Source organism: Protomyctophum bolini (genome assembly GCF_963924005.1).
Source record: "Protomyctophum bolini genome assembly, chromosome: 22".
Taxonomy (NCBI): domain Eukaryota; kingdom Metazoa; phylum Chordata; class Actinopteri; order Myctophiformes; family Myctophidae; genus Protomyctophum; species Protomyctophum bolini.
In genome coordinates, this window is record NC_137883.1 from 7,808,273 (window position 1) to 7,834,766 (window position 26,494).

At 41.7% G+C, this 26,494-nt stretch overlaps 1 protein-coding gene and 1 long non-coding RNA gene across 5 annotated transcripts in view; both read left to right on the forward strand.

The window, feature by feature from the left end:
* The window catches only part of sppl3 (signal peptide peptidase 3), a 40,289-nt gene extending 17,030 nt beyond the window's left edge, over window positions 1-23,259 (forward strand). The window contains exons 3-11 of one of the 4 annotated variants that reach the window (XM_080756423.1): window positions 9,742-9,839; window positions 11,017-11,136; window positions 11,523-11,601; window positions 12,794-12,918; window positions 13,354-13,460; window positions 14,326-14,489; window positions 16,579-16,757; window positions 17,894-18,003; window positions 19,455-23,259. In XM_080756423.1, coding sequence (XP_080612549.1) covers window positions 9,742-9,839; window positions 11,017-11,136; window positions 11,523-11,601; window positions 12,794-12,918; window positions 13,354-13,460; window positions 14,326-14,489; window positions 16,579-16,757; window positions 17,894-18,003; window positions 19,455-19,526 — 1,054 coding nt within the window. In that variant the 3' untranslated portion in view covers window positions 19,527-23,259. The remainder of the gene's footprint in view (window positions 1-9,741; window positions 9,840-11,016; window positions 11,137-11,522; window positions 11,602-12,793; window positions 12,919-13,353; window positions 13,461-14,325; window positions 14,490-16,578; window positions 16,758-17,893; window positions 18,004-19,454) is intronic. The other 3 variants (XM_080756424.1, XM_080756425.1, XM_080756426.1) reach the window with 3 other exon arrangements.
* Window positions 1-26,494, forward strand: part of LOC308310198 — a 200,911-nt gene that overhangs the window by 53,825 nt on the left and 120,592 nt on the right. The gene's annotated exons all lie outside the window — the stretch shown is intronic.

Below are 26,494 nucleotides of genomic sequence, written 5' to 3' on the forward strand. Positions count from 1 at the left end.
CTATTTTTGAAAAATCATGAAAATGTGGCGCAAATCTTTGAATATATATATATATATATATATTCTTTCAGAGCGAACGTTTTTATTTTTTAACTCTAATCTTTGCTTCTGGGGTGTCCCTGGAACAACATATTTTCAGATGCGGGTCGGCGGCCAAATACATATAATTCTAGGGGTCCTAGTTTGAGAACCACTGACATAGGTCTTTCAGAAAAACTGTCATGTTTTAGAAGATATTTGTAGAATCGAACTTGGGTCTAAATGGGTTAAACTCTGAGCAATAACCCACCTATCTCCCGGAATCCCTCCCCAGTCATGAGTTAAGAGTTTGAATCAACGTACAATGATGTGCAGGATGTAATTTGTAGATGTGAGTGGACTTAATTTAACTGACTAAACCTTTTTGGAACGAAAAGAAAAAACGTCTCTGTCTCACACTTAGAATGGGTACATTTCAAACGAAAGCATAAGTCAATGCAAAAACTGCTACTTTGTGGACAAAACCACGAAAAGCACAAGACTCGTTTACATCAGGGTCCACCATTTTCAATTCATCATAACAATTAAAGACGTAGAAAATATACACTTCTATGAAAAAACAGGAAATCATCATATTATAAAAAAGGGAAAAACATGTACAGTATGGGGCAAAAGGGGGGTGTGTGTGGGGGGGGGCCTCTAGTTTTATTACGGGGGCCAGTTTCTAATTGCAGCCGTCCGTAGGTGCTCTTTGAGAGCAGTTTTGAAGGAGTCAGGGGATTCACATATCTTAAAGGCTGTTTGTAGGGGTTTCCACATTTTAGTGGCATAGGAGCGTGTGGTTTGTTGAACTCCCTCTGGTGTTGTGAGTGTGGACTTTATTGACATTAAGGACAGGTACATACATGGGTATCTTTGTGGTGTAGCGAATCTTCTGGACCAGACCCATTGCAAGATGCTGTACTCTGTCGTCAACCCTTAGCCATTCCAGCCCGTCAAAATGGGCAGGGGTGAGGTGGGTTCTGGGAGTGAGGCCAAGTAGTAGCCTTACCAGTTTGTTTTGGGAAGTCTGGAGCCTTGTTTTAAGGGCCTTTTGAGGTGCTGTGGTAACAAGAGGTGCATGGCTGCATGCACAGTCCAAGAAGCCTTGTACGAGGGCTCCTTTTGGGGTCTTCAAGGTGTTTTTGTTGACCAGGGAGGAGATCTTGTACAGGAATCTTGTTCTTTGGTTGCCTTTCTTTTTAAATTACATTGGTGGTCATTTTATCACAGGAAAGATTTGCCTCCTGGATGGAACTTAGGTAGGTAATTTCTATGGTAATCTGTACGTGTGATAATATTGTCACCCACTTTAACTGAGAAGCCGTCTGCCTTGCTGAGATTACTATTTTGATCCAAAGGGAATGGATTCAGTTTTTCCCTGGTATAAAGATAATTTGTTATCAGCGAGCCAGGTTTCATAATGTAAGATGTTTTAACCCATTTTGAGCGTGAACCCCTTTTGGTGTTAGCATTATGCTTTAGCTATTGAAAAATAGCAGATCTACAAGCTCATAGCGTGCCACCGAGTGGCGCGCTACAAGCTATTTTTGAAAAGTCGAAGAACGACTGACATAGAAACACAGCTTTTTCAGAAAACTGTCAGGATGTAGAAGTAATTTTTAGAATCTGATCTCAGGTCAAAATGTTTTAAATTGAATGAGCTCGTAACAGACTTGAGTTGCAACAATGCTGACCCATGACTTGACTTGCGGCTGGACCGCTTCTGAGTTCTGACTCAATATGACGGTCAGTAACTTGACCATATTTGTCCTTCAAAATCCCGAGCGGTAGTTTTCTGTTTTTGTTCCGTTACTTAGCATAATGCTCAATTTCCCAATCTCAAGCCCAGTCCATCCGCATTGCTCTGCTTTTCTGCAGCGTTTGAAAGGTAACTATGGTAACAAGCTTTGCCCTGCCAGACTGGTGTGGATATGCTTAATGGGGGTGGTTAACGGTGAGCACCCCTAACCCTTAATGTTGTTGAATAAGTAGTGAAATGATCATTGATCAGGGATCAAATCCAGTAAAAACAATTGAGGTCCCTATTGCTACCCAAGCATAAATTCGGTAACAAAGCCTATTATCTATGGGCTTTGAACGTTGAATTTAAGAGTCCAATTGCTAGAGCAGCTCAAATAACATTTTCTAATGTTGAAAATGAGTACGGAAATGTGATTAGCTAGTTAATGTTCTGTGCTTGTACTGATTCATATCATTATCGTGTAGAAACCTTGTATCCATATTTAATTTTTTTGTTGTTTTCATGAATGAATGCCCTATTTTATACTTCATATACCGTCATATAACAGTATCACGCAAAAGTGGTGAAAATAGCCGATAAATGATTATAGATTTTTTTTGGACGAAAGAAATATGCCCCAAATTGGGGCACCTGCTTGCAAGCTATATCTCTGAGAAATATGGAAGGGGATGGACCCCTCCCCTACTGGGTGGGGTTTTTCCTTACTGGGAGGGGTTTTTCATTTACATGAGTTGGGCGTGTTATAATGTAGTAGACTCTGGAAAAGCATTCCAGCAGCCAGCTCGTAGCATGGCTCGTTGGGCAATAGACTTTCAATCCATACCTCCTGGGTTCAAATCCTGCTCCCGCCATCATTTTTGTGTGCACCGCAAACAACTCCTTTTTTTTTTTTGCGGATAAAGTGAAGTTTGCTTTGGTCCGACATGCGCTGCGTCGTGCTTGCGGTTGGGGTTTGGGGTAGGGTTAGTAATAGTAATGTCCGACATACAGTACATGTTCAACTTCACCCACATGCGCTGCGTCGTGCTTGCGGTTATGGTTAGTTTAGGGTTAGTAATGGTAATGTCCGACATACAGTACATATTTCACCCGTGGCTTTGTGCGGTGCCACTCAAAGTGACTACTGGGTTGGGCTTCCTGGATGCATGTTCCAACCCCTAGTATGTCTGTCAGAAGCAGTTGAGGGCTGAAAACACCCGCGTGCGCACGGCTTTCGCCCTGGTGAGGTCAAAATTCTTTATGTACAGAAGATGAAACGGTGGGTGACTGAGCCACGGTCTGCATTTTGTTGTTCATACTTTTTCAATCTCATGAATAATTAACCTTATTACTAAGACCTCTCCCAATGTCCACTATTCCGATGAGTCCACAAACGTCTGAATCATGTTAATTACGTTAATTAGTTTCATCTGCAGATATCTACAGTACAATATATTGTCAACTTTGAGATTACCACAAAAACATCACCTTTCTCAAAATGCAACTTAAATATTACTTGGTCAGACTGGTAAAACGGTCTTGGGGAGAAGAAATAAACATGTGCCAATATTGGGGTTCCACAAGTGCTAAACAGGAAATAAGAACTACATATCTTGTGGATTCTCTTGCAGATGTGTCAGTCAGCTCAGCTCCCACAGTGGACAGTTCTTAAAGTTGACATTGCAACACAGTTCTGTTGACGGCACAGCACCACACCTGTTTCGACTGTTTGGCCTACAATATGCAAACATAAATTCCGATTAAGGTTGTCTAGATTAAGACCCGGAGGGACAATGGGTGTGGCCGACCTACAAAATGATTTGTCCCCATTAATTTGACAATGTTGACAATTTGCGCTAATGTTGACAAATGCTGTTCCTGTTCAAGGGGTAATTCATGCTGTATTTTGTGCGATAGGGTAGACTCGACCTACTGTACATTGAACTGGTCCAGGGATTAATAGGGAATGGTTGGAGATATTAGATTAATCTCTGGTGGTTAGGGAGGTCGAGAACCAAAGCAAGATCCATGATTCGTTGCTGTCGGGAGGAAACCTCAGTCATAACTCAATTTTTGAGGTTTTTGATTTTTTTTTGGCATAAATCGGTGCTATTGAACACCCTTTACGTCTGTGTGTTGTTAAAAAGTGCTTTGGACAAAACCTCTTAACTCCATTGGACCCTCAAAATGTCTGCTAAAGCAACTAACTCCACCACCTCTCCCCCGTCTCATGGAAGTAATAGACAATATATAAAGGTACAACACCAACTTTGATGAGACTGTATTGCTTTGTTTAAAAAATATATGGTTTTCCTAATTTCCTGAAAAATCTATATTTTTCATTTCCTGAAAAATGAACATTTTGGAGTTGTGAGGTTTCCTCCCGACAGCAATGAAATAAATGTGTGTTGTATGTATCTTTGATTTTCCATGTCACGTCAATAGGAGTGACCACTGACCAGTCTGCCTGGCTAGGGTCCAGGAGCCTCAGACCTTGGATAAATAATCACTAGTATCCCGCACCGCTGCTCCTCAGCAGTGGTTCTCAAACATTTTCATGTCGAGGTCGGACCTCCAAATCGATCACGTATCTGGCCAGTGGCCATGGGTCATCCCCATAAGAGAAGATTTTTCAAAAAACATTTGAAAAGAGCAGATCTCCAAGCTCACAATATGCCGTGAAGGCACGCAATGTGAGCTTGTGGATATTATTTTAGAATAGCCATACAACACTGTATGTGTTTTGGACACCTGGGGGTCCTCAGACCCAACTAGTTTAGGACGGACTAAAAATAGCTTTTATACTTGGTGTTTAACAACTTAAACCCAAGCATTCATATTCTGGGGTGACCATTCACCAAAAATAGCAGATCTACAAGATCACAACATGTCACAATGTGGCATGTTGTGAGCTCGTAGATCTGCTATTTTTGGTGAAGAGACTTGGTGCCTACATTAAACCAAGTGCAGTTAACTTGGGTCCGTTTTACTCTTAAGTATAAAGGGTTTATGTTTTTACTTGAAGTGACATTTTGATACATTCAAAAACTATTATCAAAGCTTTCTCGTGCACCCAGTGCCCGAGAATACTTGCATCACGGCAACCTAGGGGTGCCACTTTGCGAAGACCCACTCTACACGGTTACCATAACAATGATTTTTCTTCAAACCGTGCCTTTCACAGTAACATTTTCCTGTGCATTTTTTTTTATTGTGGAAATTGGCAGAGAAATTGGATTTGGAAGAATTCACTGTGCTTAGAGTATTCCAGTGGATCCACCCTGAAACAGAGGTCACAAGTGTTATTCCTGTGATTTAAATTCAATCCATGATGTCATCAGGAGACACAACCTGGACCTGCTCCATTTACATTTACAGTGACTACGGAGAGTCATGCAGGCGTTTCTAGGTAGTTTGACCGTAATGTAACCTCCTTCTGATCAGCGTTGGGATCTATTGCACGCAGTTTGTCGACTAAAACGAAAAATGTTCGACTACCTTTTTTCACTGACTAAAACTAAATGAAAACCAAGCTATGATGACAAAGACTAAATATCCTGACAATTTCGTCAACAAATAAAAACTAGACTAAAATGTTAGGCAGGGACTAGTGGACAAGAGATCCACATTTTACACTTTGTTGCATGCTGAAAATAGCCGATCTACAAGCTCACAATGCTTTGTGATGCGTTGTGAGCTTGTAGATCTGCTATTTTCAGCATGTGTGTACTGTGTCTCCAGCTAATCGCGCAAACTGACACCCATCAGCAGATTCAGCACCATATTTCTCATACACGTGCTGACAAATCACATTATTGTTACTTTTTTGTGCGAGACTTTTCACATTTATTGAATTAATAATCTCAGATCCTCTGTCCCTCTATATTTGGATGGAATAGCTATTGACTACATGACTTGAAATTGTGACCGCATTACGGTCCGAAATGAATGTGTGTGAGCTCGTTATACAAACACCAAATCGGAAGAAAAACATACTAAAATAGCAGTGATTTCTATATTTTCGGACTTGTATTTTATTGCAGACAGTATGAACACCACACAAGTTATATTATGTATTGCAGACAGTATGAACACAACACAATATGTGATACTTGTATGTTCAACTTAATTTCATTTCTGCCATTCAGGCCTGCAACTAGGGCAGGGCAATATGTCAATATTGTGATATGAGACTAGATATCGTCTGGGATCTTTGCATATTGTATTGTGATATGACAAGTGTTGTCTTTTCCTGGATTGAATTACTCGAGCGTTATTTTATACTTTCAAGAATTGTGAAATATTTTTGAAAATGTTTTGACAATTCTTGAAAGTATAAAATAAGGCTTTAGTAATGAAATCGTGGGCTTGTAGATCAGCATCCACAAGGCCACGACGAAATGAGCAAGAATTGCGTCAATGAGGGTTTTATTTAGAAGTGTACGACTGAAAGTCCCATTTGTTTTTGCAGTGTGGCACCACTAGTTTCCTAGTGGAAAACCTTTGCTCTGAAAGTGACACACACAAACCCCATTGCCCACAAGGAGCAGCTCTGCTTCTCTGTGCGCTTGAAGCAAAGGAAAGGAACGATGACAAGTATACCACACTGTAGAAACATTATGAGAAGAGACGATTAAAGGAGAATAATTGGCATGTAACGGTGTGTAACATACCGAGTATATGACTAACTAGAGAATGTACACAGAAAGGGACAAGACCTGAGGACGATTCTACAAATGCCTACTAAATCCTGATGGTTTTCTGAAAAACCTATGTTTCTATGTCAGTGGTTCTTATGGATTTTTCATGTCAAGCACCCCAAAAATGATATGAATTTGGCCGCCGACCCCCATCTGAAAATATGTTGTTCCAGAGACCCCGCCAGAAGCAAACCTTTGAGTTAAAAACGTTCGCTCTGAAAGAATATATATTCAAAGATTTGCGTCACATTTTCACGATTTAAAAAAATAAATTGCTAAATCATAACATAATGGTTAAAACACCAAAAGGGGTTCTCGCCCAGAATGGGTTAGACTTGTAAAAATAAACGCTTATTTCCGGGTAGAATACAAAGCGGTTGGGACGGTAAAGTATTTACCACTTTGCAATGTTCTCTGGCTTTCACGACACTGAAAATGCATTTAGGGACATTTAGGACTTGATGAGGACGATCAAGTGAAGGAGCATTACAGGCGGAATTGTGTCCCATTCTTCCTGCACACAAGTCTTTAGGTGTGCAACAGTATGACGTCTTTGTCGCATTTAGCTTTTTTGAAATGCACAACACATTATCTGTTGGGGACAGGTCGGGACTGCTGGAAGGCTAGTCCAGCACCCTTGAACCTTTTCTTCCACAGTCGGGGTTTGATGTGTAAAAAAGAAAAAGAGTCATGGAGTTGACTTTTCATTGCAGTTAACTTTTGCTGCATGTCGCTCATAATTGCTTCTCAAGTGATTGACGTCACATGATGTAGCTAATATCGAAAATTACATAATATGCTGCTCATGTTGCAGCATTGGGAGTGAGCAGGGTTTGCCTCTGCATGTTTCCTAACCCATGCTGCACAGTGCACACCCGCTTTGAATGTTATTATCAAGAATATTGTATGTCTGCGATCAGAAGCTTGGAATGGAGCCAATCAAGAAACGCGGGGGGAGTGCTTGCTTTTTTTGTGACCATGGCGGAGGCGTGCCGTCTCTGGTGGCCTTGGCTTGAGCCACTTGAGGCACCGCCGAGCGAGTCGCTGTGCCGAACGTTGCGACGGCCACCAGGGCCGACTCGGCGCCGTTCGAGTTGCACAGAATAGTAAATATTAGTCTCCCCCCTACTTTCCATACCCCCGACATGTCTGCACCGTCCTGGGCGCACTCCCGAGTGAACACAGCCGAGTGCCATCGCTGAAGACAACGTCAGTATGGCCAATATGACCATGATATGCCAACGTCTTTGTCCTTTAATAGTTGTGACTTAACTTGCAACTTGCTCACGATGACCTGCTGTTTGACTTGTATTTGCACTGAATGACGTAAAATCAATGACTTCTAGACTTTATGTCTAAAGCATCCATGTATCCTCCATTAGTATACACATCTAGGGGTGCAACAGTTAAACTAAATACATTTTCTTTTTCAGAAGTTGTTGAGCTTGTACTTGTACGACTATATGGACTATTATCTGTATTTCTTCACGACACCGGTACAAAGAAGTATAAATAGAGATTAAGTAGTTCATCAGACTGATCAATTCGTTATATTATTTGTTGAAACTAGACCGGTGCCCGGGCGTAGAGCCAGGGCTCAAAATGTACTTTTTTACCAGTGCTACCAATTTCAAACTGAAGGAGCATCAGAAAAAAATTAGGAGCACCCACCAAAATCTAAGGAGCACCAATATGTAATCAATATGTAATTTTTTACATTCATAAAAACAATAATATAACCGTGTGATTTACAAAATGCATGCCAGAATTTAAAATGTAGTGTCCAGACTTTGTCCCTCATCCAGCCATCCATCCATCCATCTCTTCAAAGAGACAGAGGCATCAAACATCTCCATATGAGGACACTCTAGTCTACACTGATTCCGGCCAGTCACATCACCTGTTTTCTTTTTCTTTGTTTTGTGTTTTTCACCTTCATAGCCTTTTTAGATCATATAATTAGAATTTCTAATATAAAATAATTTTGATGTAAAACATGGCATTCATAGCTATGCCTATTCACTTCTAATCAGTGGTGGAAAAATTACTCTAATGTTTTAAGTATCAATACTGCTGCTATGTAGAAACACCAGTCTGCTATTCTCTCCCTCTCTCTCTCTCTCTCTCTCTCTCTCTCTCTCTCTCATTCCCCCTCTCTCTCTTGCATGCGCGCGCACACGCACGGCGTCGGTCCGCCTCCTTGTCTTTACCGTAGCACTAGCTGGCTAGAGACTCCGGTATTTTCTGAATCTGAACGCTTGAAATAACGTACTTTCTGACACATGGTGATGTCGCGAGCTGAGGCGCTCTGGAATGTGAGCGATGCAGCGCTCAACGTTGTCCTGTATCGTTGTGTCAAAGAGTACACACTTTACACGTTGGTTTGTTAGCATCAAGTGTTAGTGCAGCTAGAAGACAGGAGCAGTGCAGTGGAGTTGGATGTCAGAGTGCGCCTGTTTTCTACAATCGATCGTTGTAGCCAGACGCACCACAGTAATTATTTGTAGTGGCACTGGTGCTCCCAAATATATTTTTAGTTCGCAAAGATTAGAATTCAGGCCCATTTGCGATATGGAGTGTTGTGATGTCAGGCATGCCCAAATATGGAGTGCTGTGATGTCAGAACAGGCCAGCTCCATATGGACCCTGGGCAGGGGCCCTGTCAAGAGGCCGGGCAGAGGCCTTTTGTGGCGCTTCTGGACAACCGTGGGTCGGCCTCGGCTCGACACCGGGCACTGCACTCCCTGTGGGGGTGTGGAACGTGTGTGTCGAATTTGAAGTCTGTGGGGCAAACGGTTCTCGAGTTATGTGCAATTCAGCCGTACTCACGTACAGACAGACAGACGTACAGACGGATGTGGTGCATTTATAGATGGATATATTAAACGTGCTTCCTGATTGTTCGATTAATACAGCATGTCATCGATAGAATAATTGCTAAGAAAGTAATTGGAAGTCGCAGCCCTATTCACATCGTTACCTCATGACAACAGCGGGGGACAGAGTGGCATTCCGACATGCCGCCATTCCGACTACGCGACTTCCGCGTGCGGTTGGGGTTGGGGACGGGGTCAGCAACGTGGCGAGTCGGAATGGGCGACGCGTCGGAATAGTGGGCTTCGGAATGCCTGTGTGTGTGTGTGTGTGTGTGTGTGTGTGTGTGTGTGTGTGTGTGTGTAACCCAACAGTTGATATGGTGTTCGGTTCATAATGAACGTCGCTGTTGTCCAGCACCTCACCACCTCACCATTCTGCCGTGTCTTCTCCTCCTTAATGCAGATCATTAAACATGGATTGTGAGAACCAGGAGAAGGACAAGGACGGTAATCCCATACCGGGGTTCAACTCGAACAACAACAGTGAGTGTTACATACATGGTGAGAAACAACAACGTTCGGGCGTACAGCATTTACATGGATGGATGAATATTACTGTAAAAAGGGAACGGAGAAAAAACAAAAACAAAGCCGTTGCTGATCATGTATTTCCCAGATAATGAATGTGTACGAAGTTGGATTGGGATTTGCTCTCATTTCCTGCCTAGGAACTTTTTTGGTAGCTGCCAAAGTCGTCAGGATTAAGTACCAATGGGGGGGGGGAAATAGAGCACCAAAGTGGTAATGTTCCCTAGCAACCCATCTAAAACGCAACCTACTGTACATGACATTGTGTGGCTCTTCGCCGGCCTCGTCCCTTGACCACCAAATTGCACCGTATTGTCAGATATCGAGTCGGTGATCTAATTATGTGAAGTTTCATGGCCTTCTGTTTTTGACGACGATACGGTGTATTGGACTATTGGCAGAAGGATTGTCATACATGTCATGTATGCACAGGCAGTCATCCTCATTAAAAACTAATTGGACAACCATGCCAGAGTGATGGTATAATATAGAGGAGACGGAGCACCCTATCGGCGTAGAATGGGACGGTATGAAATCGTAAGACAACCATAGACTTGTATTGATGTTGCTATTGTCACTGCTTCATGAGGCGGTGTATGGCACATTGCTTACAACATTAGGAAGTAAAGTGTGATGTATATATATATATATATATAACACACACACACACACACATGCCTAGTTACATACTTTTGTTTCAGTTAAAAGTGTCATTACATGTGACAGTTTTCCTACTGTGTACTGTATGTCAGAACTTAGGATATAAACAAATCCCCTTCCAAAGAGATGGGAGCCACCATGTCTTGTTAGACAGAACCAAATGATCTGCAGCAGCACCTTCAAACGACCATTTTGACAAAACTTAAAAACACCTCGGTTGTTCTGGTACAAAATCTGATAAGTGTGTCTGTGTGTTACCATTTTGGGCGGGAACCCCCTTTTGGTTGTTTTAAACATTATGTTATAATCTAGCTATTGAAAAATAGCAGACATACAAGCTCATAGCGTGCCACCGAGCGCTTGTATGTCTGCTATTTTTGAAAAAATCGTAAAAATGTGGCGCTAATCTTTGAATATTCTTTCAAAGTGAATGTTTTTAACTCGGGTCTAAATGGGTTAAAGGTTTCTTATGCTTTGTGCTTTCTTGTAGGTATTCAGACCATCGACTCCACACAGGCATTGTTCCTGCCCATTGGAGCGTCCGTCTCCCTACTAGTTATGTTCTTCTTCTTTGACTCTGTACAGGTGGTCTTCACCATCTGCACTGCAGGTACATGCAAAAAATATATATATATTCATTCCAATGCCGTTGTCATGCGTACGTATGTTCACACAATACGTGAATATTACAAAGTAAAGTGACGTAATATCTTATTCAGGACACGCCGGTTGATTTTTGTGAGCTTCCGTTGCATTATAATATTTATTTATTCGTCGCGCCGCCAGTGTGTAAAAGGATTCGAGGCATAACCTATTCAAAAACTGTACAATTGTTTTGCGAAGCAATTTTATATCCCTTGGAACATAAGCCGGTATTAACTGCTTGATAAAATGCACTGTCTTCTTAGGTTAAAACAATAAAAACTGAAGCGAACGGTCAGTACTACAGTCAGTAGATCGGGCTCCTCACTGTTCTTTCCTGTTTGTTGCTTCCAGTTCTTGCCACGATTGCATTTGCATTCCTCTTGTTGCCAATGTGCCAGTATCTGACCAGGCCCTGCTCACCAGCCAACAAGTAAGCATGGTCTTTCTTCCTTTGTTTTGCCCCCCCCCCAACGATATCTCTTCCTCACACCGCTTCCTCTTCCTCCCTCTATCGATTTGTGAATGCCTAAGTTGCTCATCACATTTCCAACTAAAATAGCCAAATCCCAATAATGATTCCACAGCATATATGCAAACGAGCCTCCCCTCAAAGAAGTTGCACATTCATCACCTCAGAAGTTTTATATATATATATATATATATATATATATATATATATATATGCATGGCTGTATGTTTTTTTTCTTAATTATTTTTTTATATACAGTATATGCATAGCTGTATGTTGCAGTCCACATTTTATAGAGACCATTTCAAAGTACAAATGCTCAGTTTAAATCCCTCAAATTGCTCCTTAGCCTCGTTCCCAAATGTACCCGTGGTTCCATAGTACACTCTTTGGAGTTCAATTAAACAAACTTTTTTAAAGATTTTTTCGCTGTATAACAGACCTGCCTAATCAAACTATCTGAGCACCAGCTGCGTGGCTGAGCCCTGCTTGATTTACTGCTGTTTCCAACATGACAGCCATGTAAACACACACACACACACACACACACACACACACACACACACACACACACACACACACACACACACTAGTGACGCACAATGCCATTTACAGCTAAACATTGCTCTCAAGAATGTTTTTGAAAACATTTGAGCGAGAAATAGACGAAGCAGGACCCGAAAATGGATTATATTTGATCGACTCACTTCCTTGTTTTCCGATGCAGCCAGCGCAAATTTATGGAATACTTTTTTTGTTGTGTTTTGAGTCAATGTATTAATTTATGTTAGGTAGCCATGTAATAAGCGGGATAATATCTGGCTAGGTGGTCATTGTCGTGTTATAATTCAAGTTAAACTCCCTGTCGGTGAATTATCTCCCGACTGACCACCTAGCCAGATATTATCCCTTACATAATGTATAACTCATCGCTTCATTGCACAGATAATCTACTGTTAGACAGATATTAGGTTCTTAGCTTGCTTATGATTCTTGGATGACTATTTCTATGTATTTGATGCATTACCTTGTATTGTTCCTGCTTATTGTAAATCGCTCTGTATTAAGAGCGTCTGATGAATGCCTAAAATGTAAATCCCTAAAACGAACACTTTTCTCCCATTCTCCTTGGACGTATGATTGTCTAACACAGTCCTCCCTGCAGGATCTCCTTTGGCTGTTGTGGTCGCTTCACTCTGGCGGAGCTCCTCTCCTTCTCCCTATCGGTATTGTTGGTGCTGATCTGGGTACTGACTGGCCACTGGCTCCTCATGGACGGTAGGTCACTCCGTCATGAGGCTTGAGGTCCGACACCTATAGGCAGATTTGTTGTCCAGGCATCTTCACATACTAAAATAATCACTTCTTGCTATAAACACTTTTATCTGGATAGTCAAAGGTTGCGTTCCAGCTTGAGTCGGGTCACAACCAGAACTATTCAGCATGGAACCGTTTTATGTTTTAACTCATCAATATAAAATCTATAAGATATTGTAACAAAGATTCTTGAGTGTACAAAATCTGTTTTTGTAGCAGTAGACGGGAAACAACTCATTTACCATTACGGTCAATGAGTGTTTTTGAGAGATGATTTTTTAAAGTCGTCTCACTAAAATAAACCACGATCATGTGCTTCCCTACGTTGCCTGGATTCGATTTTATTTTATTTTAATTATTTTAATTATATGCGTTTTTTTCTGCTTTCCTCCTCAGCTCTAGCGATGGGCCTGTGTGTAGCCATGATAGCCTTTGTGCGCCTTCCAAGTCTGAAGGTGTCCTGCCTGTTGCTGTCGGGTCTCCTCATCTACGACGTATTCTGGGTAAAAATATGCACCTATATCCCCGTATCCCACCACCGCCCGTGATGGCAGCTGTTGCACAAAACCAGTGTTGTTTTTTGGCAGCAAATTCTGCCGCTTTCATCATTTGTGCAGAGAGACTGTTCCTACTGACTGCACATTTGTTTGTGTTGGCGCCATCGTGTGGCGTTATTAGACAATTGCAGAAAACTGCAAAAACTCTTTTTAATTGACCTATGTCAAGAAACAAGAATGTCAGCGTCTTACTCTGAATGTTCTTTACAAAGCCAGGGAGAGGGCGTCTGCTTGTTTTCGGTGTCTTGGGGTCATGTGCCAATCCTTTCCCACTGGTCTGTGCTTTCAAAGCTCCCTGCCAGGTGGTTGCTTGGTCTTACTAGACATTTCCTAAGTAATAAAATCTGTAATTGAATCTGACCCATCAGCATAATTGCATTTGTCAACCAGGGAAACTCCCCCCTGTCAGGTGTAAAGGAGCAACCTGGACACTCATGCATGAAGGAAGCATGAGTTCAAGTCCGTTGCTCTCCCCAGGTTGGTTGGTGTGTAGAGCCCAGGATCACATTAGATAATTGACACAGGGGTGAAAAATGGGTTACAAAATCGTGGGATAAAAAATATAAAAAAATAATAATAATTGCATTTGTCGATACAATTGCATCGTTTGACATTATTGGATTACTTAGGCCAGTGGTGTTTATACCCCTTTCGGACCCCTTTCTTAAAGGAGTTTGTGCCAGAGAAGGAACCCTCATGAGAGACTTACGTTAAACTGCTATTTGATATATTAACCAATTTTTCTTGACAAACTTTGAGAACCACTGACTGTCGGCTGTAGGTTTACTCTTGTTTGTTCCTCCCCTTCCAGGTATTCTTCTCAGCCTATATCTTCAACAGTAATGTGATGGTAAAGGTGGCCACCCAGCCAGCTGAAAACCCCATAGATGTCCTATCCAGGAAGCTACACTTAGGGCCAGGGATGGGCCGTGATGTTCCCCGCCTCTCCCTCCCTGGCAAGCTGGTCTTTCCCAGGTAAATGATGCTGTGAAGGAAGGTGACCTGTTGCTAAATTCTGCTTTTTCTTTTGCCACAAACGCGTAACACCAGTAATGGTGACCCATTTAGACCTGAGGACGATTCTACAAGTGAAAAACCCATATTTCTATGTCAGTCGTTCTCAAACATTTTCATGTCAAGGACACCCAAAGATATATGTAATTGCCCACCGAGCCCCATCTGAAAATATAAAAGATTATTAAAAATAAATGAGAACAGTAAATGAAAATACATGGCCCCCGTTTGAAGCCATCAAGACACTACATAAAGAGCAGGCGTGCTTCACTTGTGCACGGAAGTACACGAGCACCCCTCACAAGTGTGTGTGTGTGTCTGTGTGTGTGTGTGTGTGTGTGCGTGTGTGTGTGTGTGTGCGTGCACGCAGGCCTGCTTTTTATTTCATGGGCAAGTGAACAGGAGGGAGAGGGAGACTATCACTGTATCCAGACCTAGGCGACTACTAGGCGCGACCAAAAGTCGCTCGTGCCTAGTCGCCGGTACACTGTATCAGTGCTTTTAAGACCTAGTCCACCCCATCCGTGACGCTGTAAAATGAAGATAATATTTCAGATGTGTCGATACTGTAATTTGGTTAGTGAAACATGTCTATGATAACAAAGCACTGTCTTGGCATATTATTGTCCAGTCTTGAATGACCAAACCTCAGCGTTCCCACACACTTTCACAGCACCCACCTTCTACATCTGCTCACCGAGCCTAATTTGTTGTGATCCGTTCACTTTTTCCACACTTCTTTATTTAAACCAGTGCATAGTCCTTTGTAAAAATGAGTCTCTGACAAGTGGTAACAAAAGATGAAAAACAAACCTCTTAGCACCTTAAAACAAACGGGACACTTGACTGTACTAAACATGTCTTGCTCCTCAGCAAAAGAAATAAGCCCTCCATAATAAATCGTACTCCTCCGTCACATAACATTGTAGAGGCTGAGCCGTAAGTTGCAATAGACGATCAAGGTTATGAGGTTTTCTTTGTCACTCATGCAAAGTATGTGCAGTGAAATGTTGGTTTTACATGTGCCGCAGACTAAACAAAGCAATAATATATAAAAATCAAGATTTAACGAGTATAACAGAAATTAAAAAAAAAAACTTTTAGCAACAATAAAGGGAATGTACAGGAGAATGGGAGAACATGAAAGACATTCAGTAGTGTGCTTAGGGGGATGCAAACCAAGGTGATTGTTCCTAAGTGCAACTTATGTTTTGGAATGTTGTCAATGGGAGTGCTCCGTATTTACACTGCACGATGAGGCCCTGAACTTGAATCTTGAATTTGTCTTTTTCTTTGTTTTGGCCTTTTATAGTGTCTCTAACCTGGCTCTAGCTGCAGACTAGAATGTATTATTTAGTTAATATTTCATGGTCTTTATTTTGGAATATATTTAATTATCTAATATTCATGTCATTCAGAATGCTGTCTGTAATTAAATATAGAATATAATGCTCCGTCATTGCCTGCTAATATCACCCTGAATGTCAGCCTATTTCAGCCTGGCCAGCGGTTGGATGATGAATTATGCCTGCACAATAATTTTGCCTGTTATAACTAACACCGTGGCTCCACCAGACGCGTCGGTGTCGCGTCTCCGTCACCGTCAGGGAATGTTCCCTTTTTATCAATGAAGGGTGGCTCCACTGCAACTGAGTTGCGTTGCGTTGCGTGACTGCATTAAAATTGCCCCAGTTTGTTTTTTGACGCACGCGACGGAGACGCAACGCGCCCAGTGGAGCCCCGCCGTTGGGCTGCTACATTGTCTGAAGGAAGCCTAACTAAACTAAGTTTGACTCCTATGTACCTGTGCACAAAACAACCACCTGGAACTCAAATAAGGCTGGGTAGCAAAGAAATTGCCTTATAAACAAGCTTGCAACAGCCCATAAATATGAACAATATATACTGGGTACCAAGTTTTGGAAAATAGTTGTTGGATTCATTTTGTGTTTTATTTAATTTTCTATTTCTTTCGTCTGCATCTTTTACAGCTTATCTCTCACTTGGTTAACGTGTTTTTGTTGTCGTTTCTGTGTCTCTCTCTCTCCAGCTCTACAGGCAGTCACTTCTCCATGCTGGGTATAGGAGACATTGTGATGCCCGGGCTGCTCTTATGCTTTGTGCTGCGTTATGACAACTACAAAAAGCAGGCCAATTCAGAACTACCAGTACCAGGTCGCATGCAGCGCGTCTCCTACTTCCACTGCACCCTCATTGGTTACTTTGTGGGTAAGGATGAGTTTCTTTTTTTCTTTTTTTTTAAACAATAAATATATAAATAATATATCCAGAAACAACATAAGCAGGGCTTCGTTTGAAAGTGATACATAAGAACTTAACCCATTTAGACCTGAGGCCGATTCTAAAAACGCCTTCTATAACCTAACCTATGATTTTCTGAAAACCTTCGGGGGGGGGGGGGAAAGTAAAATAATATATATATGTTGCTATATGAGACACAGAGGTGTATGTGACACAGAGGGCGCATCCGGCATGAAAGGTATGTATAGGTTACACCAGGTCTAAATGGGTTAGAGTATACTATGAACATGTTATCGTCATAGAAGCCATAGAATTGTACGTTTTTATTTAGTTGAAGTTGTGTTCTGAAGTTTCCCCTCTGGTGCGCTATTACGTTGGCATACGTCATTCGTTCCTCCTCCGCTCCGTTGTTGTGATGGCCACTTTGGATAATTTTCCAACACTACGACAAAGGATCACACCATTTTAAATTAATTCTGCAGTCAAACTGTTAAGAGGTGATCATGCCATTGACTGACACTGTGTAACACAATCAGTGACGGGATTTCTTTCTAAATAGCAGCTCGGGGGTGCCGTGCAGATATGACAGCTTTTACTCTGAAAGCCCCCCCCCTCCCTTCCGTTCCGTACAAAAACTGGGAGAAATAATGTTTGCTTACCTCGCTATGATTACGATAAAGTCACTCGATAATCCCTTGCGTTCATATTTTAAACGAGAGGCATGTTGCAGTCAGAAATAAAGAGTTTAGTATATCCCTCTGGTCAAAACCACGGAGAGCTCCCTAGATTAGGAGATACGAGCCTTTCTTTTTGAGCAGTAAACGGGTAAGTGAACGGCAGCGCGCATGCGTGAACAGCAAGGAGTGTGGTGTAGAAGGAGAGGCCAACCAAAGAAAAAGAAAGAAATCAGATTTCAATGAAAAGGCGCGAGGACGTGTTGTTTACATGTCCTAGCAATCCATCGGTTGGATTAGCTAGGACGGCTCCACACGTCGTACGGTCTGAATGTGTTAGAGGTGACAATGCCATTGACTGCCACTGTGTGTTCAGCTCTTTAAGAGGTGACCATGCCATTGACTGTGTGTGTGTGTGTGTGTGTTCAGGTCTGCTGACTGCCACCGTGGCCTCTAGGATCCACCGTGCCGCTCAGCCTGCCCTGCTCTACCTGGTGCCCTTCACCCTGCTGCCTCTTCTCACCATGGCCTACCTGAAGGTAATCTTCTAGGACACTCATTGATTTGGGATTTATTTAAAAATGTATTCCCCAAATAATACGAAGGTTTTGTAATCTCATAAAGACCGTTGCTAAAATGTTACAGTATGTATGCGCCATAACTAGTTTCCGGGCCCCACCGGTAGGTTTCACCCAATATTACACATTGGGCAGAGGTGACGATCATGCTGCATGTATCAAAACGAAACGAAACAATGCATCCATGGTCAAATCTTCACCCAAAACGTTTAGTGCAACAAGCATGGCTCACATGTCCAGTTGCCGTCGCTCTCATTCTATAGGTTTGAATAAAACTACGATTGACAAGAAAGCACCCTTAAATAACTGAGACAGTTGCCTGTCAGATCGATGGTGTCTGTTAATATTGTTGGATAGTACTAGAACAAATGTGGGAGTATGGTCAAAACGCATCCATCCGCACGGCTAAACGGCTCAAAGGGTACGTACATAAAAATGTTTGGAAAAAGGCCTGGAAACCAGCCAAATCTGCCACAGGGGAAAAAAAACAAATGCAGATTGGGTCTGGCACTTCTCAGTCTGAATTACATTTTGCTCACCCCAGAGTTGTGGTTGACCAATCGGAGCCAACTAATCAAAGTGAGACTTCTTTTCACTGTGACGTTGGAATCTGTTTGTAACCAACCGCCCCCTTGGAAATAAATCTTCCACACTGAAGTTCCAGACTAATATCACTGAATAGGCTAGTTTGAAACCTAGGACAGTGATTCAGTGCCCACTGGTGGGGCATGGGTGTATTGCAACTGGGCCCACATAATATCCAAAACACATAATTTTAATGATAATATAATGATAGAAATATATATGGAATGCTATTTTCTTCATTAAAACCTTGAAATAAAGGTGTGTGTGTGGGGGGGGGGGGGGGTGTTCTTTATGTTGGCGCCAATTATACTAATCCTTAGCCCAGTGCATGGAATTGAGTTGAATTGAGTCCGCTTTGGTCCAACGAAGGCAGGAAAATGTAGTGAGGAGATAGTAGGTTTAAATGTCATCTTTGCAGAGTATATTAAGTTTGTCATAAGAAAACCGCTCAAATTCAACCTGCTGAGAGATGGCGTAACAAATGAAACGCCAGCTCAAGAGCAGCAGCAACGCGTTTTTGTAGATCAGCTATTTTTGCTATATTTTAATTGAACTACTGAAAAGAAAAATTGGACTGGATAAAATAACCATTTTATTTCAAATTGATTTATTTATGTTAACTTTATAAACTAAGCATGTTTGAGCATGAGCTCATGAGCTGCATGAGCATGTTTGGAATTGTAACAGCTGAAATCAATAATACATCAGTATTCTGATAATTGACCTGAGGGCCGCATTAAGTGAAGGTGGTGGGGGGAACGCATGTGGCCCCCGGGGCCGCCAGTTGCCCTTGTATGGAGTCTTAACCAGTGCTGTGTGGACTGCAGGGAGACCTGCGGCGCATGTGGTCAGAGCCCTTCCACGCCAAGGCCAGCAGCCCCCGCTTCCTGGACGTATGATGGCATCCTGCGGGTACACAACCAGCACGGTGGTGGATGGAGGAGCGGAGAGCCCTGCCCCCCCCCCCCTCACCCCCCCCCCCCAAACCCGGTAGAGGGAGAGAGAAGAGGGTGCACTCTGAAGGGAGGCCACATTGTCCTCATTATTTTGTTCCTGCTTTCCGTCGGCCCTCGTTGATAACCAGAGGACACTAGTGCGTGCGGACCACCATGCCCAACACGACCCCCCCCCCCCCCCCCCCCCGTTTTTATCTGCGCTTCCCGCCCGTCTTTCTGCCCTGCCTATTTCCTCTGCTTTCCAACACATCCTGCCATCGCTGTTTTGTTTTTTTTCTCTCTCTCTCTCTCTCCGTGTCTCTCATATACTTAGCTGTGCGCCAGTGCCGATGTTCAAGCTCGCAACGCATCGCAGCGCGACGCGCTTTTAGCTTGAAATCTGGTATTCCTCCTCCCTCACTTTGTCCCCTCTGCTGATTCTTTCAAACACCCTCCCATAGTTGGGCTCCTATTCACTTCCTTCTCATTGCCCATTCCATTTTTCTTTGGCCTATCCTCTCTTACTTTGGACCTTTTCTTTTTCTTTGTCCACCCCTCCCATTTTGGTATTTCACTGACTCTGATGGACTTACGGGCCAGGCCTCCCCTTTCTGTGGACTTATGGTTGTGAGACATGACCGGGGCTTTTTTTTCTTTCTTTTTTTCCCCCTTGTTTTTCTTCTTTTTTTTTTAGCATTGTCGTGGTCATTATGGTTCTTGTTGTTATTATTATTAATATTATTATGGGATGATTTCAACAGACACATGGTGGAGAAGAGGGCGAGTGTTGCAGGACAGTGAGTTTGGACAGAGTTTGGAAGCAGCAACACGGTAAATGAAAAATCTCCACCTTCACCCTCTCCCCTGCTAGCTTACTGGCATTCCTATACTGGGCATGTCATAATACTGTAGGCGAACCCACCCCCTCTACAGCCTCATAACATGTTGCATGGTGACACCATGTGAGCTTGTAGATCGGCTACTTTTGCAATTCCTCGTACCCCTTAAGCCCTATATACTTAATCGTCAGACAAATGGCATTAATTGCCGATCTACAAGCTAAAATTGCATCGCAATGGTTATGAGCTGGTGGATCGGGTATTTTTCTTTTTTATTAATTAGAAACATTTGCCCAACGGGGACGCCAGGGTTGATGTGGTTCAACTTGTCTGTCATTCTGCTACAGTGTGCTCTGCATCATGGTGCCCCTTTCTCTAACACTCCCTGCCCCACCCCGTTATACTGCAATCATCTGCTGTCCCCACCCTGCTCACAGATACGATATGTATTTTATTTAGATTTTTTTTATTCTTGGCATATACAGAAAGGATGCATTATAAATTGTGAATGTGTCCCCACAGTGTTGAAGGGGGCACTTCTGTTTGTATATATGTGTACACTTGTATTTGGGGTATCATGGTGAGTTTCTATTTGTGAATGGGAGTGTTTTATGCAGGGTTGGAAACTTGACACCAGCCACCAGCCAAATGCTGGCAAATTTGAGCTGTGGCTGGAACATGTCTACTCTACTCAAGCAACCATTAGGAGCTTATTTTCTAATTCATTTTGGATAGTATTCTAGTCAAATGTATCGGGTGAATTCTGGAGTATAAACGGCACTATGGCTGGTGGACAAGGTTGGTTTCCTTCCTTTGTGTTGAGCCCAATTTATCCTTTGGCAAGCGGCGAGGTTGCACAACAAAGCATAAATGAGGCTTTCTAGTGTGAGAGTGAGAGGAAATGAATGTTTGTTTTACTTCATTTTAATTTGAAAATCCAGAAAATGTAACAAAACAGTAATTATAGTCAGGTTTCCATTAACCCTCGTGTGTTTAACAAAACGGTTGCATACAAAGATATTGTGTCTCAAAACATGATATTACTCAACAGGAACACATTTTTAAATGGGGGCCAATTTTCTTGTAACCAGTTGACAAATGGAAATACAGTGTTTTTCAAATAATTAAATGAATGTTGGTTTTTAGGACACGCTATTTTGGTTTAGTCATGGAAGCCCAAGTTTCTGTGAACTGTGCTTGAAGGCATATTGCCAAATTACCCACGAATATTATGTACCTAGTTCTCTTCTGAAATACAAAAGGCTTGTCATGCTTATTTATGTGCTTTTGGCTAGCATTCAATTATTTTGTTCTTTATCTTTTCTTTTTTTTTTACATGTAATATGAAGTGATGTGTCTTTTTGGTCCACATCAGTACAGTATAGTCTTTTCCTTGTTTTCCCCTCTCCCAGATCAAATGAATGGAAATGTGGTATTTTATCTGAATTTTCTAAATATATTTCGTGTTATGTTAATGAAAACCTGACTATTGTGTAATACTGGACTAAATGCCTGGATATATTCAGTGAGATATGTAGTCCTTTGCTGATGCTAAAACCATATCCAGACAATATCTGGAAGATGAGTCCTACTCTGAGATGTATCTTCTCCTCCAAAAGAAATGAACAGATTCCGGGCCATATTAAAATCCACAAAAACCTAGGCGTGTGGCCAAGGCTTGAACTGGAATTCTCTGGGTGGCGAATAGGTTTTGTGTGTGAGTGCCTGATCAAATAGCATTACTTAAATGGAGTCTGCACCTAGGAAGGGGAGAAGATCTGTTAGGCCCCTCTGAAGTCGGTTATGGATTTTGATAGGCGGACCCTTAGAAGTCAAAGCTAAACCACGGACATTTTTAACGTTTGGTACCCAACAGTCTTACAGTCTTTCATTTGCAATTGTCATTCCTCCTGCTGTTTTTGTGGTGCTTGTTAATAATAGCTTAAGTATACTAGGACATGTGGGAGGAAGCGGGTGAACGTCAGAGGGGGAGAGACATACGGAAGTTGCCATTTGCTGGCTTCTTGTCCTTTCCCTCCTTTTCTCTCCTTGTTGTTCTTTTTTTTTCTTCTTTCTTTTCTTCCTTAATCTGGCCGTGCATGTCAAGTGTACAGTGTGTGATTTCTCAAGATTGCATTACCAGAGGAACTGCAGCTTTTGTTTGAAACTCTGGTGGCCTAAACCCGAGGGACTGGACCTATTAGCTCGGCTATAACCAGAGGAACGGACAATGGACAAAGGCAATGGGTCAGAAAGACTGGTCAGCTCTGACCCTCTAGGCCAGACATGACTGATTTCACTAAGACTGAATATTCCCTGAGCGCTGTCAGGGTTGGACACTCAGCCTGTCTCTCCGTCTTTGCCTACAAAATCATGGAACCACGACCCCACCCATCTCCCCCTGCCTCTCAATGGACATGGAAAATATATATAAATAACTGAAGCCGTTCATGGTGATAACAATTTAAAAAAAAGAGAGTAAATGAATAACTGCTATTTTCATTTTTTTTAATGGAAGATCGCTTTCTTTTTATCCCCTTGTTTGTATTGTTTGTTTTTTTCTTAGTGCTGTAGATTTAGGTTTTCCATTTTATACTTTTCTTTCAAACCAATTCTCCCCTCCAGCAGAGGGTTCTAGCTCTGTTGGTGCGTTGACATTACAGCTGAATGGATTCTGTATAGAGAAAAAAAAGGTGAATAAATAAATTAAGAAATGTGTAGTGAAATATGGATCCTGAAGTGCTGAATCTAAAACACTTTGTCTCCTTTTAACTCCTTCCCTATATGCCCCCTTGCCCCGTCCCTTCTATCCCTCTCCAGTCAGGATTCTGCTGTAAATAAACATGACTCTAACTGTACTACCAGTGTGTCCTTTTCATTCACTCTGTTTCCCAATAGTTGTCCATAGAATTATGCCAGTTATCAGTTTAGCTATTTTATAATGCTTAAAAGCAGCACTATGTAGTTGGTCACAAATAACATGGCACCCAACGTGATTACCCAACAGTCTCATCTGGGGAGGACAAGCTATGATTGGCCAGTCTTCGCTGTGACTGATGGTTCTGCCTGCCCTCATTGTCTCCCCTATAGTTGAGTGGGATTTTGAGTGGGATTTCCCCAAATGTAAAAAATAAAGCATTAAACACAATCCATGCCACCTGTTAAACAGAAACGCTGGCCAGGTGCCAGAGATATGGGACGTGTGTGAGCTTGTAGATCTGCAAATTTAACAAAACATTTCCCCTCTCACGGGTCCACTAGGTTCTGTTGTTACATCTCAGTTATCTCGCCAATTCTACGAATGCCTTCTAAAGCCGTGGTTCTCAACACTGTTCTAAGGGCTCCGACAAAAATAGCAGATGTGTATATATATTTTATGATGGTGATAGTTGTAACTTATAGTTGATTCAAATTATGATTTTTGGTGTCACGGCCTGAAATGGTTGAGAAGCCCTCCCCGTGCTACTTCAGTCTGTGTGGCACATCGGCAGTGAAATGTGAAACAGCGCCACAGCGCATTGACACCCACGTTGTGGCCGGAAATGTCATTACATCCGTAGTGGTTCAGCACACTACCAGTACCTACCATAGAGAATGAACGGGAAAGCGTTTAGGTCCTGTCAACGTTGTATGGACGTCTTTTTTTGCAACGGACTGAGTCTGCACGTCGTATCCTGAGTTTGACTGTCAGGTCGTCTCGTAGACGTCGTATGGACGTCTGGCTGGGACGGCGACCTGGACGTACGTTTTGCGGTTGGGTTTAAAGAGGTCTGTTTGACGTCGTATGGACGTTGTATGGACGTCCCGTTGGTTATGCGCTCATCATGTCCGTTATCCTGAGTTGTGACGGTCAGGTCGTCTCGAAGACGTTGTATGGACGTCTGGCTGGGACGGCGACCTGGACGTTGGGTTTAAAGAGGTCTGTTTGACGTCGTATTGACGTTGTATGGACGTCCCCGTTGGTTATGTTCTCAGGACAGGTTGGCGTTTACAGAGAGGTCTGTTTGACGTCTTATGGACGACCCGTTGGTTATGTGCTCATTGAGGCAGAAAAGATCAAGAGTGGTGAATAGGGGAAAAAAAGTTAAAAGTGCCCTCTTGCAGGTTGTCTGCACGTCCCTGGACTGCTCCATTCCAAGGGCTATATTGTTCTAACTCTAAAACATGATGCATTATGGTTTGTGCAAACATAAGTAACAGAGGGCCGTACCACTCTGTTGCATAACCCTTTATGGCATAAATGAAACACAAATCTTATACCAAAAATGCAGCCGTTACTTCTCAGAACTACTTTCCGACAGACTTAAATAGGCACTTTTGCACAACATTTTATTGGCTATAAAGTATAAAAGGAGTATGAAATCACATAGTTCAGTTAACTCACAAATAGTTATGAATATGTGTGTGAATATTATCTTATTTATATTTGTTCTTGGAGTTTTGTGCATGAAGAGATGTGCGTAAGTAAGTTCAGCACGTTCCTCTTGTTTCAGGCGGCGTTGCCAGCATGCACCTGTAAGTAAGGAAGTCCTTACTTACTATTAATAAGCAGTAGGATGTTAGCATTTGTGGAATCAACTGGAAGCTGGTGTATGCATGTATCCTACTACCACGTTCCCTCTAAATTCTAGATACAATGGTCTAATCACCACTAGATGGCGATGCAGACCACATAATTAAATTGTTGCGGAAGTAACAGGGTTCTCGACTCACCCATTTGCCGCAGAGTGCCATCGAACTTGAAGCAGACACACGCCCTCATACATGTTACATTTTAGATGGACATACTCTAGTGACATTGCAATATTATATATTATATAAACCATTGTCAAAAGATTCCCATGGACATTATATAGTCAGAACTTCAGAAGGCCTAAGTAGGGAACTGTGTGACTCAATCACATAAACCAATGGTTCTTGATTGTAGCTAAGAAAGTCATAAACTTCAGAGTTCCGACTCTCAATAAAATCCTTATAAACGTTGTTGCCAAAAATAGCCAATTTACAAGCTCACAATGCATTGCATTGCCAGGAGCTGAACTATTATGAATATTTAATGTTTTGCTTTTTTTTATTAATATATACACCTAGGCCTATATCGATTGAAAAGGGGGAACACATTTGTATGTATTTAAAGCCTCACAATGTTTTTTTTTAAATTATTAAAATCAAATAATTATTTATTCTACAGTAATTTTGTCCAATATGTATCGTTGTAGCTCTAGTAGTATGTTAATGTTAACACAATCTGTATCGTGTGTATGTTAATACAATTTTGTCTCCCTGATCCCTACTCTTCTATTGAGACATTTAGATCGTGTCAAAGGTCATAGATCGTGTCAAAGGTCATATTGTCCCACCTAGACACAGGATCTGACACAAATTTGAATTAGGCTAAAAGTATCAATACTGCAATCTAGAAATACTCTAATACAAGTAAAGGTCCAGAATTAGAAATGTACTTGAGTAATAGTACTAAAGGTATTTAATATCAAAATGTATTCCATGTACCAAAAGTATAAAGTATAGGTTACTCATTATTATGCAGAATGTCCAGTTTTACACGTTTTTGAAATGTATACAATGTTTTAGAAATGTTTTGAAAATGGCATATACAAGCCCACAATAGCCTACAGGTTCAAAAAGCTAAAAGAAAAAAAATTATATATATATATATATTGCTTGAAGTGGTTACTGTATGTTTTATAATAATAATAATCAAAATCTACAAAGTGACTAGAAACTAATGTTTTCAAATTAGTAGTGGAATAAAAGTACAATATTTGCCTTTGAGATCTAGTGGAGGAGGAGTCTCCAGTAAAGTAAAAGAAAACACCTCAAAATACAGTGTTCTCTGAACTAACATTGACACATATTTGGATGAGTCTTGCCATTTGAACTATTGAATTTGACCGATTACTACATAATTAACTTACACAGGATATATTGTAGCTTTTTTGGAAAGGTAAATGATAAATACAACATTAGCATCCATTCTAGCTGTTCATGTTTCAATACCATTATTGTGAAACTATAAATGTATTCATTGTGTAGTCATTATTTTCAATACCCTAAAAATTGTGACGCCATTAA